Below are 13,956 nucleotides of genomic sequence, written 5' to 3'. Positions count from 1 at the left end.
AATGACACCTGCTTCTTGACAAAAAAAAAAGCAAGCAACCAGAATCAAGGCTGCAGACACATTAAACTCCTGAATTTATTCTAAAAGACAGAAAAAGATACTGAGAGTGTTTAGTGTTGCATTTTAGAACTGAAGACCTCAAGGACAGCCTCAACTACAAGTGAGGTCACTCAGAGAACAATTGCTTTTAATACTCGGATCACACAACCTTCTATAGCTAATTCCAACAGCCAACTTTTAAGGAGACCTCAAGTAATTTCAAACACAGCATTCCCAAGTTGAATGTGTTCTTTTGTTCTCTCTCAAGAAATTCTGGTAACATTCTCAAGATTATGGGGTTACGGTAAGGACCCTTTAACCTCTGTGTACACAATACACAGGAATTCTAAATGAACCACAAGCCTTCTGCTTAAAGTAAATGACAATTAAATATACCTCCAAAAATTGGTAAAGCAGCCATTTCACTCACTGAAAATGCTTACCAAAACGCTCCCAGCCTACCAAAGTTCCTGGCTGATGCATTGAAGGATCAATGTAAAATATTTCTAAACTTCTTTAGAATGGACTTTCTTAAATTGGTACAAGAGCTACTGAAAATTGTCACAGAATCAAATCTTACCAAGATGGCCTAAATATCCACGTAGGCATTCTATGAGCAGCAGAGAAATAGAAAGAACACCTGTTGTCTAGATTTACTACTGAATATGTGAACTGCACCTTGCAGGAAATTTCAGACTTCAAAATAAGGAATTAAACATTGGTGTAGGCAAATATACACCTTTTTAATTCAAGTTATACACCAGCAATTGTTAAAGAAACTTTTTTGGGTACAACTTTTGACTTTACTGTCAAAAATTTCACTTACCAACATTCTTCAAAAGTAACTCTTCATTCCTACTTAAAACTGCTAAAAGCAGTTTCACAGCAGCAATTTTAAACCCATACATTTTGCTTTTAACAGTATCAAGACGATCTTTACTGTTCTAGTCCAGTATCTTTAGCAGCATGTGCAACAAGAACAAATGTAAGGAAAAGACAGCTGGTACAAAAGGGGAGTACCTGGAAATAACAGGTGACTTGCTTCCATTCACTGTGTTTGTCCTTTCCCAAGGCTTTCTTGTTAGTTCTGGAAAACAGAGTGAGGAGATTAAAAACTGTCTTTTTCTATTCACTGTGTAATTTATGTGAGGAAACTTCAAGTACCTGGCAACCCAAGTCAGTGGTTTGGTGTTCTTACTACATTGCTTTAGCTCTTTCATATTAAGCTACCTCTTGTTGTATTCATCTGTGCATGCATCAAGTGAGAGCATCTTATAGTCTCACTGGTCTCCCAGACACTGTAAATGCCATTTGATTCTTACAATTCTTACAATCTGCTTACACTTTATGTATTGGATTGGTTCAGTTGTGAAACATGGAATTCTGTAACCAGTCAGCTTCAAATACTTGAGGAAGATGTTTTTAAGCTAAAGGAGTTTTCCTAAACTGTTAATGATATAAAATTAATTCAGTGCCAGTTTCAGTGACGTGCCAGCAGATACAACCTGACACAACCAGAGTATCTTTCAGCAACAAGAAAGAAGGTGGTTCATTCCTTACAATCTGCACAGGTTAAAACAGCCTTTCTGTAGTGTGGATCATTATTACTTGCTATCATTACTTACTCAGGACTTCAGTGTGCCACTGATCTTATCAGTCTCCATTTCAGATTTGGAGTTTGTTTGGTCTGCACCCTTTCTTTCATATTGCTTAGCTCTGCTAAGCTGGGCAAGCAGAGAGGCAGAGTCTCATATTGACCAGAAAATTTCCTGGGATGCAGCTGGATACTGAGAATATCTAAATGGCAGAAGTCTGTCAGCATAGTCTGTAACTCAGCCAAGTACAGGCTACTTTTGCCAGTAATAAGCCTTAAACTTGATTTTATACATCAGTCTTGAGGATTTGTCCTGCCATAGGAATTATTTTAGCAGTATTTTGGCTGTATCTGCTAAACTGAGAAACCTCTGCTATGGCTGCAGTGTGCTCAAGAATGCCAAGCATTCCTCACAAAACACTTTACAGATATGTTCCACTGATGAGGCTCAGGATTACCAGAGCATCTCACAGTAAGAAACGAAGAAAACTTCTCAACTGGAAGGAAATGGTCAAATTCTGAATGCATCCAACATTTTTAACAGGTTTGATGAGGCTTCTTATCATCAGCAATTAAAGGAACCACTTCCACTAGTTTTAATTTCCATCTTTTTGGGCCTATATTATCAGAAGTGTTCCAAATGCAGTCATTTTCCTAAGGCTAAGGTCCTTTTTGCTTAACAGAATGTGTTTAACAGAATGCGTTTAGCAGAATGAAACAGACTCCCTTAAAAGAAGAGAAAAAAAGGGGGAGGTGTGTGAAAAACTTGATTTGTGTGATGTCATTTACTTCCTTGCAGTCTGGCCTCTCTAGATGAGTGCCTGTATCTCAATATTAAGTTTGCCAGTTATTTCCATCTGGACACAGAACTCCTAGCAGTCCCTTTTATTCCCCAGTCAGGTGTCACTTGGGTTTTGTTCACACTACAGCAGTGGTTTTCAATATTAAGGCCTGTATATCATCAAGTGGTTGAATTATGTAGAGGTGTACACATGAGCAAGCAATCAGCAGAGGAAGCTGGAACAGCCTGAATGCTGGTATGTTCATTATCCAGTTAATTTCCTTCTGCTTCCACTGCTTTTTGGGATGACAAACTGCAGGGTTTTATGGCACCCCCCTCACCCTCACTTTTGCAGGTATGTACTGAGAAGTGGTCAGGGAGACTGAGGGTACAACAAGGTACTGCTAAAGGACAGGGAAAGAAAGTCTTGAGTGTCTCTTGAGAGACAATAATTTACAATATGAACACATTTGTATGCTGACAATACCTCTTGGCCAACTGCAGAATGTGTAAGTTTTCCTTACTGACTGCAGCAGAGGTGTTGGCTACACAGCTCCAAACACTGCCTCTGCAGCAGAGGGATCATGGGCAAAGAATTTCAACACTGTGCACTAACATTCTTTATTCACTTATGTTCTTTTTATCCATCATCGTCTGAACCAGGACCCATTCTACAGCAAAACCCCAGGCTGTAATCATGGGAGAAGAGGCAGGCTCCAAAATTCAGCAGAGATGACTGAGATTTGTCACTAGATTTTAGCATTACGGAGTTCCAGAGTTCACAAACCTGAGCTACTTACCAGGTGTGCTTGTTGAAGAAACCTTAGAAGATGAAGACTCTGATTCTTCCTGATTAAAAGGGAGAAGAGAGGGAACAGGGAAAGAGGAGGGAGGAAAAAAAGAATTTATAATCTATTAGATTCAAAAGAGTCAAATCTCAACTGTTTAAATATTTCAGTTTTTATATATATTAAAATGGTTCTGTTCAACTATACATAGAAAATGAGCAAGCACTTCACAACGCAGTGGTTATATGTATGTATATTTATACAGCAAAGTATAAATAACCCCTTGTACACCACTGGAATCTCTGATAATCCTTGTATTGAGTAATGTGAAGTAGATAAAACTTCTCAACTCACAGCTTTATCTTCTTTCGGCTCTGGTTCTGTTGATCCCTTTTCAGCAATTCTTCTCCTGTAAGCAGAGACAGAAGTTACCAAGCTCATCATGGCTTTAAGATGGAAGAATGTTGTTTACTGCAATTAAAGACTTACACAGCCTCATGAAAATTAGTGTTTTAAGAAGTACTTTCAAAACACCTTCAAAGGCAAAGCCCTCCTGCCAAAGCAACTGTGCAATTTGAAGTCTGTATGCCTTCCCCTACTGCTGCACAAAGGCATACACAGAAGTACTGGATTACACTCAAATAAAAATGGCTATTCATGAAACACGATCAGCTTCCCAAAGCAAGCACGAGCTGCTGTCTATCTGATCCTCAGCAAACTGCAAGCAGGCACCCCAAATCCCACCTGTGTGATAACTAAGCAGCTGGAGCAGAGCAGGAACAACTCCTCACCTCCTGGCCAGCAGGGCACTCATTTCTTCCATCAACCCACTGCCTCCCAAGGGAAGGGGTCCATTTCCACGGCCACCGTCTGCTTTGGATGAAGCAGAGCCTCCTCCTCCTCCACTCGAACTGGAGGAGTCTTCACCCTTCAGAGTGCACAAAAAGACAGCAGAAGACATCTGAAGTCTGCTTCATGAGAGCTGACTCCATGAAACCAGCAAAGTTCATGTGCCAGAGGCACAACTGCATAAAGAACGCGACGGGCTGGCAGCACATCCTGTAATGCTTTTTTCTTAACGAAGTAAGCCTACCCTAAATGTCTTGATACTGCTGTTAACCTTGAACAAAGGTTAGAACCAGGGACAGGAATCAGAAAAAGAAATCAGAGTTATATTTACCCGTGAGACTTTCCTAAGTTTGGCTCCAGCAAGTGCAGCTGCTAGTCCAGTTAAAGGGCGATTATCCTCGGACACGAATCCCGCTGAAAACCCCGAGGCTGGGAGGGGGGGAGCAGGAGGTGGCAGGGGAACGGGAGGAACTTGGCTGGGCAGGGGAGGAGGCGGCGGTGGCGGTGGTGGAGGCCCCGAAGGTGGGAGTGGAGGAGGTGGTGGAGGGCCAGGAGGAGGTGGGGCTGCTACTGAAGACTGAGCTGGGCCAGGGGGCAGGGGAGGTGGAGGAGGAGGTGCAGGTGGTCCTTGGACAGCACCTAGTGTCAGAGAGAAAACAAACAGAAGACATTAAGGATTTAGAAAACAAAGGTCTTCCTTCCATTGAAATGGTGGTTCTTTTGCTCAGTGTATGAGACATTAAAACTGCTAAGATACTGGGCAAGAAAACACTGATTTTCAGCAGGAGAGAAGCATTCTTATTCAACGTACTAAAAATGTTACACAGTATGCTGTGAGAGATCAGACAGTTCCAGAGGCATTTACATGAAACCCCTCCAGTCAGGTTCTGTGCTGCAACCAAGAACAACTTTACACCAGGAAACAGGCAGAGAGTCAAGTCAGGAATGAGCTTCGTAGCAGGAGGAACAACAGGGTCTGTTCACATGGTGCTAAACAGCATCTTATTGTATTAACAAGCACTAACACATCACCCAAACATCTGAACCCTTGAACTGTTCTAGTGCCAATGCTAATTTCTAAGATGTATGTAAATCTTTCCTTTAAAATAATTCCAGCAATCAACTTTTATAATTTAATACAAACTAATTAGTGAGTTAGAAGACACATATTTCAAGCTGATGGGAAGCAGCTCTTCTATTTTTTATCTATCACTCTTTTACTTCTTTAAATTCATGTTGTTAGCCAAATACAAAGTGTACTTTGAAAAAAGAATATTCCGACGATCACTCTATTATTATTATTATTACAAGAAGAGTTTAAGAAATTTTGACTTAGACAACAGCTCCACACCTCCACAGATCCTACCTCTGTCTCACCCAAACTGCCATAAGGCAGGAAAAATGCTGCACAACTACCTTAATCTCTAAAGGCAGGAATTTCACATATGAGTCTTCCTGGTTTCCTACTCTGCTAACCACTGCAGAAATTTAAAAGCTTGTTAAACCCTCTTGGCATCACTCTTAAAAGTACACACTTTTATTCCATACTAGAAGTGAGGCCATTCACTCGATTTCCACTCCATCCCAAAGCAGCTCAGACCTTCATTTCAGAAAGGAGGATATAAACAGGCTCCATTCTGCATGGCTTGTACCAGGCTGCTCATCCCCCAGGAGCCCCTCTGCCCACACCTTTAGAGCTACTGCAGAGTTCTGTACAAAGACCTACATCTATTAAATCAACCTAAATCTGTTAAATCAATATAAAAGCAAGATTCAGGTTAACAAAGACATGTATCACCATGTAAAATGCATTTTTATTGTATTGGTGGAGTGCTCATTAAAGCTGTCACCTGCTTAATCAAACTTTTAGTCCAAAGTTCTCTTAGATACACTGGTAAAATACTGCAGAAAGACCTGTCTGTCTATATCTAAATACACACATATATGCGTATGTGCACACAGCCATATACCAAAATACAACCACTGTCCAGAAAGAAATGTTGTTGGTGTCACACACTACTTCCTGAATTTGAATTATTCCTCACTGAAGGTCATTTACATGTCCAAAGCCACACGTATGCTGTTGTATGTTGGCTGCCATTAGGAAACCAATGATCCTGCCTGGTAACACCACTTTCCAAAGAAACCAACAGTGCAGGGTTTCCCAAGCGAGAATTTGCCAAACGCTGCTCTCAACAGGTGAGTTCTTACGAAATTAGAACTTTACTCGTGACAGGCCACAGAACATCGGCTCTAGTTCAGACCTTTTCCGCTTCCCTTACCCCAGTTTTCCAGTGGGTGTTTGGCTGTGGCATTAGGATCACTGCAGCTTTGGAAGCACCGGGTTAATTCCAGGGGCAGTTAGGGGCTCTGACACCCACGGGCTCCGCCCTGCTTAGCGCATTAGTAGCAATAACAGAAAGCCTTACCCTGCTGGCTCGGAGGTTCAACCGGCTGAGAGGCTGCCTGCAAGACTGGCTCAGAAGCAGAGGAGTCTCCCAGCACAGAGTTTAGAGAGTTCTCAACAGAGGCAGGGGTAGCTGCAGAGGGAGAAGGGAGAACACTAGGCTTGGATGAGGGAGTCGAGGCATTCGGGGAGTTGGGAGAAGGAGAAGCTTGAGGTCCAGAGAGTGACAGAGGCGGAAAGGAAGGCAGTGGGGGGGGAGGAGGTGGCGGAGGCGGCATTGGACCTGAGGTAGAAGGTGAAGGAACCGGATAAGCCAGGTTTTCAGGAAGCCCGTTAGGAGCCGTGGGAGACGTGGACATTTGGGTCACCGGATTGGAAGCCGACACCGGGAGGACAGGCCTCGGGCCAGTAGCTTTGCCTGGTGGGCTGCTTATCATTACTGGAGGAGACGGGGGCAGGGGGGCGAAACTGGGCGCGGACCAGGCCACGGGCTTTGTGCTGGGAGGCAAAGTCGCCGCGGCGCTGACGGGAGAAGGGGGCCGAGAACTTTTGTTCAGCGGACGAGGAACCGTAGCGTAATGGGGGAGAACGGGGTGGAAAGCTGAGCCTAAGGATGTAGCAAAACGTGATGCAGAGTGCCTTAGAGGCGGTGTAGGGGGAGTGGAAGTCGGTGGCGCAGAAGTCACTACAGCGTACTCCGGTCTGGCCTCTGCCATTGGTGCTGAGACTGCTTTTGCATATGATGGAGGAGGTGCTGAAGGAGGCTGGCAACTGGAGTATTCAGGAAGTGGAGTGCTATACGGGGAGTTGTCGAAAGATGGAGCTGGACAGAAGATGGAAAGCAGCAGCAAAGGCAGGATAAAAAAAGGAGAAAGAGAAAAAGGGAGCTAATGAAGCAACAAAACCAGCATTCAAACAAAATGTAAAAATGTAGACTACAGTTAGTACCAGAGGATTAGGCACAAGTGAAAATACTGTTAGGAAAGTTTTACATATTATCAATGGCTGCTCTTAAATTTTACCAACTCTTTTTGTGCCAACATTTGAATTTACAAGTATGTTCTAGAGAAAGTTTTCTCAAATCCCATCTGTGAGATGGATTAGATAAAGGGTTGAGCGATCAGTCTTTTACCAGCTTTTATCTTCTTGTTTGGTTGCAAACCGCAAGCAAACGTAGCGATCTTAACATTTGTTTCAACTCCACTAATAAAACTCTTACCATAGGCAGCAAGTGTCATCTCTCTCTACTCCCCAGAAAAAGCTCCATAGCAAATATTGAAAGTACTGGGAGTAAAACTACCAATAAAATCCTCTGCTCTAAAATGACTTACACAGTATTCCTTGACTTTCACCATGAGCTGACTTATGTAAAATGAGTTTGAGACTGAAGAACAACGAAGCACTTGACTAATGTTCCATTATACTACCAAAATGGGAAAGCTTTCAGTTATCACTGGATACATTTCCACAGGCAGTGCATTATCTTATCTACAAATACATACAACACATTTCACTGAAATGTTACTACAATGATAGATTAAGCAAGACCTCAGACTGAAAAGCGTTTCTCACACTGTTGCTTTGCCTTATATAGGAACATAACTTCTATGTTAACACACTCAACCTGATATCTTTTTGGGGTTTTTATCCAGCTTATGTAATGACAATACATTTGTTGAATAGAGCAAACAATGATAAGGTATTTAGAAAGTTTAACTCATCACACTTTAACCAACATTGGAGGTGCCCAAAATGATTCAAGTTCTTCCACGCAATCAGAGAGTGTGGCAACAGAGTGAGCAAATAGCGCAAAAAAAATTATTTCAGAGGTAATGGAAAATTATGACAGGAAAGTCAAAGCTCTTGGACTTCTTGCCATAAAAAAAGGGAAGGAATTGCAGCAAAACAAAGCCTGAAATACTGACTGTTGCTACACAGCTGTACTCACTGCCATTTGTTGCTTCTCTCACACTCCATCACCCAAACACATAAACAGCAGTCTGGTGGTAGAACACGCTCGGGTTCTGAAATTCTTACCAGCATTTGAAATTCTTCTCTCTCTTTCCCATTCCAACTGTTCCCTTTCCAACTGTTCTTGCCGTTCTCTTTCTTGCCTCTCTCGTTCAAGTCGTTCAAGTCTCTCCCGGTCCTGCCTCTCCTTCTCTTGTCTCTCCCTTTCCAGGCGCTCTTGCCGTTCCCTTTCTTGCCGTTCTCTCTCCAGTTGCTCCTGCTCTAGGCGCTCTCTTTCCAGTCTTTCCCTTTCTAGCCTCTCTCTCTCCAGCCTCTCCCGTTCCATTCGTTCACGATCCAGCCTCTCCCGTTCCAGCTCCTTCTGCCTCTGTTGCTCTTGCAACTGTCTACAATTGTGAGAAAAGGAGAGAGATTGAGCTGCAAAGTGAAAACCAAAAATATCAAGCAACTGTTAAAAGGACAAGGAGATAAACTAATCAACAATCTTGGCAGCAGCGAGAACAAAAGCACAGCACTTGTACCTATGTGGAAGCCTTAATTCTAACATGCCATTTTTCTGAGCTGGATAATAGTTTTATTATGTTTACAGTAAAAAGAATCACATATCCGATTTCCTCTTAACTAATTGAACATTCTGAGAGACAGCCTTCAACAGGCAAGAATAGAAAGCTGATGCTGCTAATTTACTAACTGATACAATCTTCCCAGTTTGGGATATGGAGTTACATTTGTTCTTTGCATGGTATTTTATACTCAAAGCAGTGAACAGAAGTACAGTGAAATAGCAGTAAGACAAATACTCATTAAAAAACCACCCCCCAAATAAATGATGGTTTTTGGACTAACTAGTCAGGTAGAATTTATGCAAATTTTACAGAAGGATCAAAAGGCACACATGTCCATCCCCACTTGCATAGTTACACACACAGCTGAACTGGCAAGAACACAAGAACACCCTGAAGGCACAACAAAACTGGACACAGTAAAAAAATCCAGGGTGCAGCAGCCAAGGAAACACTGCAGGGAGCTGGCAGGGTTTCCAGCTCATGGGAGTCCTTGCAAAGCAAAGCAGAGGGGGAAGACATGAAGAGGAGGAAAACAAGTATAAGCCAGGCAGTGGAAATATCCAGAGAGTAAGAAGAAACCTTGCAAAATTCTCTGCCAATGCCACTGGTTTGGCTGAAAGGACTTTCCTTAAAAAAAAAAATACAGTGGGAAAAGCTATACCACCTTTCCGATCCTTTCTTATCAACTTGTTTTAAATTTTCTTTAGGGTTTTTAAGGGCTTTTTTAAAGATATATCTTCCTAGTTGGTTAGAATGCAGCACTTTGATTTTCAAAGCTTTTTCATCTCTTGGAGATAACTCACTGCTAAAAAAAAATTAGGCATATCTTCCTTCCAGCTGTGGCCAGTACATTGCTGTCAGTACATAACACTGAAAATGTTGCTACTTGTTCTTTATTTGAATTCTTGAATCCTTTGTTTAAAAAGAAAATAATAAAAAAACAAACAACCCCCCCCAAAAACCCAAAAAACAAAAAAACCCCAAAACAAACACCCACAAACCCCCCCAACCCCCCAAAAAACCCACAACCCCCACAACCCAAACCCACCAATCATAAGAGTTAGAAAGAAAATCTTGTCAATAAAGTACAGAGCCTTTTTTTTCTGTCAAGTTTCAGACACAAACTGATGACAGCTTCTCAACAAATATAAAGCACAGCCAGCTCTTAAATATAAAGCAGAGAGGAGACCTGAATTTTGACACGTCAAGTCACCAGATGTGTGTTTTCTATACTATGCCACTGGGCAATTTAATTTGGACCATCATTAGCAATATAATGCTGTATATGTAGAGTCATAAGGACCAAATTCTGAAAAGGAAGGGGACTTCAGCTGTTTCACTCCTTTTCATGCCCAGAAAATACCAGCAATAACTGCAAACTCCAGGCCATGAACTATTGTTACTGAACTCCATTTGATTTTTAAACCAATGTTTCTCCATTACAAACAAAAAAAAAATTTGTAAATATTGAAATCTCATCATTTCTATAACCAAGTAAGTTCCAGCTATGCACAACAAAAGGATTTTTTTCACTATTTAACTCATCACCCATCAGAAGCAAAAAAACCAATTCTGCTCCTCTACCATTTCTTCCCTGTGCCATATAACAAAGCTGTAAGAGCAGTCACTATGAAATCAGAGCTGCAACTCAGCTTGTAAATGACTGATTTTTAGCCTCTGAAGTCCACTAAAAAGTCTGGTGATTGACCCATACATATTTGGAACCAGTACAGGATTTCTATAAATGTTAAGAGAATATAATAGAAACCACATAAATTTAAGCTCCAAGAGGTATTAAAAATATTTTTCACATTATGTGTTTGCTTGTTCTGTACAAAGGTAATTTGGCTATGTGCTCTTTTTCCCCCTCAGATAAAACCTATTATTAGAGGAAAACAGGGTTTTCATCAAGGCTAACTTCAGCTTGGTCACGTTAAAATTCTTTTTTGTAAAGGAGAGGTGGATGCACGTGTTTGTATCTAAAAGGCTATTCAGAGCAGAAGACAACACTGACAGACTCCAAAGCAGCTTTGTTTATTTTCGTCATTCCTTCGCATTCATTTGCCAGAAATGAGCATATTCTACCTAGAAATGTACACTCTGTTCATCCTAAACCTCAAATGTAGATATGGCATTTGGGATCATAAACATTTCACGTTATATTTAGTTTATAATACTGGAAGGTATCAATTCCCTGGGTTTAACAACACATCAAGCAACTGCCAGAAAATTTCTTTTGCTTAAGTTCTTCATTTCTTTACAGAAATAGAAGCTCAATATAGGTCACTCCTCACACAAGGGCAGCATTGCCAAGGCTGTTTTGCAATAAGCCATATCAAGAGCTCTGCCATTTCATATTTCCATAAGCAACCTGGAAAAGAAGCAGCGAGGCACTCGTCATAAAGCTCCTTAATATTTAGTTATTTAGGGTAGCAAGGATGATGGCTGATTATGAAGAATTGCTGATGGATCTTCTAATTCCAGCTAACCTGGGAATAAAACTGGCAAATAAAACTCAACTGAAGTGAAGCAGGGCAGAGAGAGGGAAATATCTGCTAAATTAATTTACAAAGTGATGGACTTTGAGTTGCCTATGGACTCAGGAGATATTAGTGAGATATCAGTTCTACAACAACATCCGTTCATCAATATGTCCTGTTCAAAAACCTCAACCAGATGCTGTACATCAAGAAAGGATTACAGAGCAGTACAGAAATAGCACCATCCTGCCTCACAACCCCTGCATCCCTGTTCCCACCTCAACACAGCAGAACTGAAAAGCTTTGAAGAGCAGCAACACTGAGATCAAACATACTCAACACCTTCTATTTAAAAGTAATTAAAAAAGACGGAATTCTGCATTCTGGAAAGACAACTGGAGCTCTACAAAATCCTGAGCGATGAGGACACCCCTTTACAAGAGCTGGCAGGAAAGATGTGATGCAAACAATGAGAGCAATGCTCAAAAGAAAAGAGCACCTCTGCACACTAGGCAGATAAGCTATGGATTTCCTTGCCAGAGTGATTCAAAGAAAGAGCAGGAAAAAGCCCACAGGAAAAACAAAACAAAACCAACCACCATGGGAAATCGTTCAGAAAGCAGAAATTTCATTGTGCACAAGAAGCTCTTGAACCAAGGGATGCCCAGGGGATGGGAGAGCAGCAGAGGGAAGTATTCTAGGTGTTCGACCTGGCCCAGAAGGGTTTATGTCATAACAAAATGCATCCAAGTGTTTAAACTTAGTCTGAAGCAAAAATTATTTAAAAATTATTTCAGTTGGCAATGAACACTATCAAATTATATTGGCTAAGAAAGATCTAGATGAAAGATCAGTGAGATAACCACTTTTATTCACAAAGGACCTGAAGAACAAAGTACTCATTATTTAGTAAATATTGAGTGACGCAGTATTTAACTTTTTTCTTTACCTTTTTCTTTTTTTTTTTTTTTTTTTTTTTATCCCCATTTTCCATTTCTTCAGAAAATAAAAGAAATAAACCCAGAATTTTTTGCCAGGAACAGTTAAGCACTTTGCTTACAATACAAATGCTCTACCAAGAGAGGGCAGCAAAATACCTTGCAAGCATACCTTATACATATGAGATTAAATACACCATTGTCGAGAATAATTTCTCATTATATGTCACTGAAGCATCCCTTTGTCAACAAAGAAAAAAAAAAGCCAAAAACAACACGCAAACAAACAAAAAAACCCCACCCAACCCAAAAAACCACACCTCCCAACTCACTGTCATTTAAACAATTTTAATAAACCTTTTAAATGGCAAACCAAAAGGTGCACAGAAGATCAGTACGCCAGTAACGTAATCAAGTTGCTTTAACACAACTTAATAAGCAAGAAAGAATTTCATAAACTACACACTAGATCTTAGCAGGTGTTACAGTTGTAGCTAAAAAAGATTTAAAACACATTTGATTATTTTTTTAAAAAATGCATTAAATCCCTCTGATTTTGTTTAGCTAGCATTAGAGAGCATAATTTTATTTTAAAATTTTGTCAGAGATCAAAATTATATTAGACAAAAGCATTAGTAGATTAAGGAGAGTCATCACACATCAATTAAAGTACGACTGAATGTCAAGACTGGTAGTTCAAGAACCTGGGAAAGCAATACCTGAAAATCCTTCAGTCTCAGAGAGCACATCTGGCCACCAGGACAACTTTTGAAAAAGCTAAAGAGGTACTCAGAATGCCCCAGAAAGCTGTCTTGTAGTGAAATGCTCGTTATGCAAAGATAATGTGATTATTTTAACAATTTTAGAAGTGTGACTTATTAAATCAAAGAGCTAATTTACATTAAATAGCTGAGCCTGCTGTAAAACTGTATGTGTCAGTCACACACAAGGTACTGTTACTCATGTTTAGATTCAGAGTCAACTTCAGAACCTCAGAATAGCTTCGAGCTTTATCACAGGGACTATTCATGACACTTTCTTTGGGGATTTTAATTAGCTTCATGTAAAATGCATTTTGGGAAACTTTACTTTGGGGTGTTTTGGGGGAGGCTCTTGTTATTTTTTTGTGGTGCTGTTTTTAAATTAGCTTACTTTAATACTGCAGCAGCTATTAAAATTATTTCCCTTCTTCCCCTTATATTTTTGTCCAGTTAAGGAGATACTGTCTGAGGATAAAGAAAGAATGATATTTACAATACTAACTTGTGACTTAATATGAGCATTAATCCTGCAGTTCTTTGGGCAGCCAAGCAGCAGGAGCATGACTACATTCTTGAAATAACACACGGAGAAAAAAAATGCAGTGAGCACAATTAAGCACACACTGTTGCATCCCTGCTGAAAAAATCCCCCCACATTCTGTGATGGTGAAAGTGTTTAGAATTTCTCCTACACAACAACTGCAAAACAGAATTGCAGTTAATTTACTTACCCAGGTACACACAAAGCCTTCCTGGCTCGCTCTTGATTGTAAGAAGGAATA

The 13,956-nt window shown here is 40.6% G+C and overlaps 1 protein-coding gene across 8 annotated transcripts in view; it reads right to left on the bottom strand.

Annotated features, from left to right (window-relative positions):
- Nucleotides 1-13,956, bottom strand: part of ENAH (ENAH actin regulator) — a 90,616-nt gene that overhangs the window by 9,969 nt on the left and 66,691 nt on the right. For 4 of the 8 annotated variants that reach the window (XM_066178172.1, XM_066178173.1, XM_066178174.1 and 1 more), the window contains 7 exons: nucleotides 8,496-8,815; nucleotides 6,481-7,281; nucleotides 4,383-4,690; nucleotides 3,994-4,130; nucleotides 3,557-3,611; nucleotides 3,215-3,263; nucleotides 1,060-1,126 (listed from right to left, as the gene is read on the bottom strand). In XM_066178172.1, coding sequence (XP_066034269.1) covers nucleotides 1,060-1,126; nucleotides 3,215-3,263; nucleotides 3,557-3,611; nucleotides 3,994-4,130; nucleotides 4,383-4,690; nucleotides 6,481-7,281; nucleotides 8,496-8,815 — 1,737 coding nt within the window. The remainder of the gene's footprint in view (nucleotides 1-1,059; nucleotides 1,127-3,214; nucleotides 3,264-3,556; nucleotides 3,612-3,993; nucleotides 4,131-4,382; nucleotides 4,691-6,480; nucleotides 7,282-8,495; nucleotides 8,816-13,956) is intronic. The other 4 variants (XM_066178176.1, XM_066178177.1, XM_066178178.1 and 1 more) reach the window with 2 other exon arrangements.

Source organism: Chamaea fasciata, unplaced genomic scaffold (genome assembly GCF_029207755.1).
Source record: "Chamaea fasciata isolate MVZ Bird 193981 ecotype frontalis unplaced genomic scaffold, bChaFas1.0.hap1 SCAF_3, whole genome shotgun sequence".
Classification (NCBI taxonomy): Eukaryota; Metazoa; Chordata; class Aves; order Passeriformes; family Sylviidae; genus Chamaea; species Chamaea fasciata.
The sequence above is the reverse complement of the archived record's forward strand: the minus strand, read 5'-3'. Positions and strand labels throughout refer to the sequence as shown.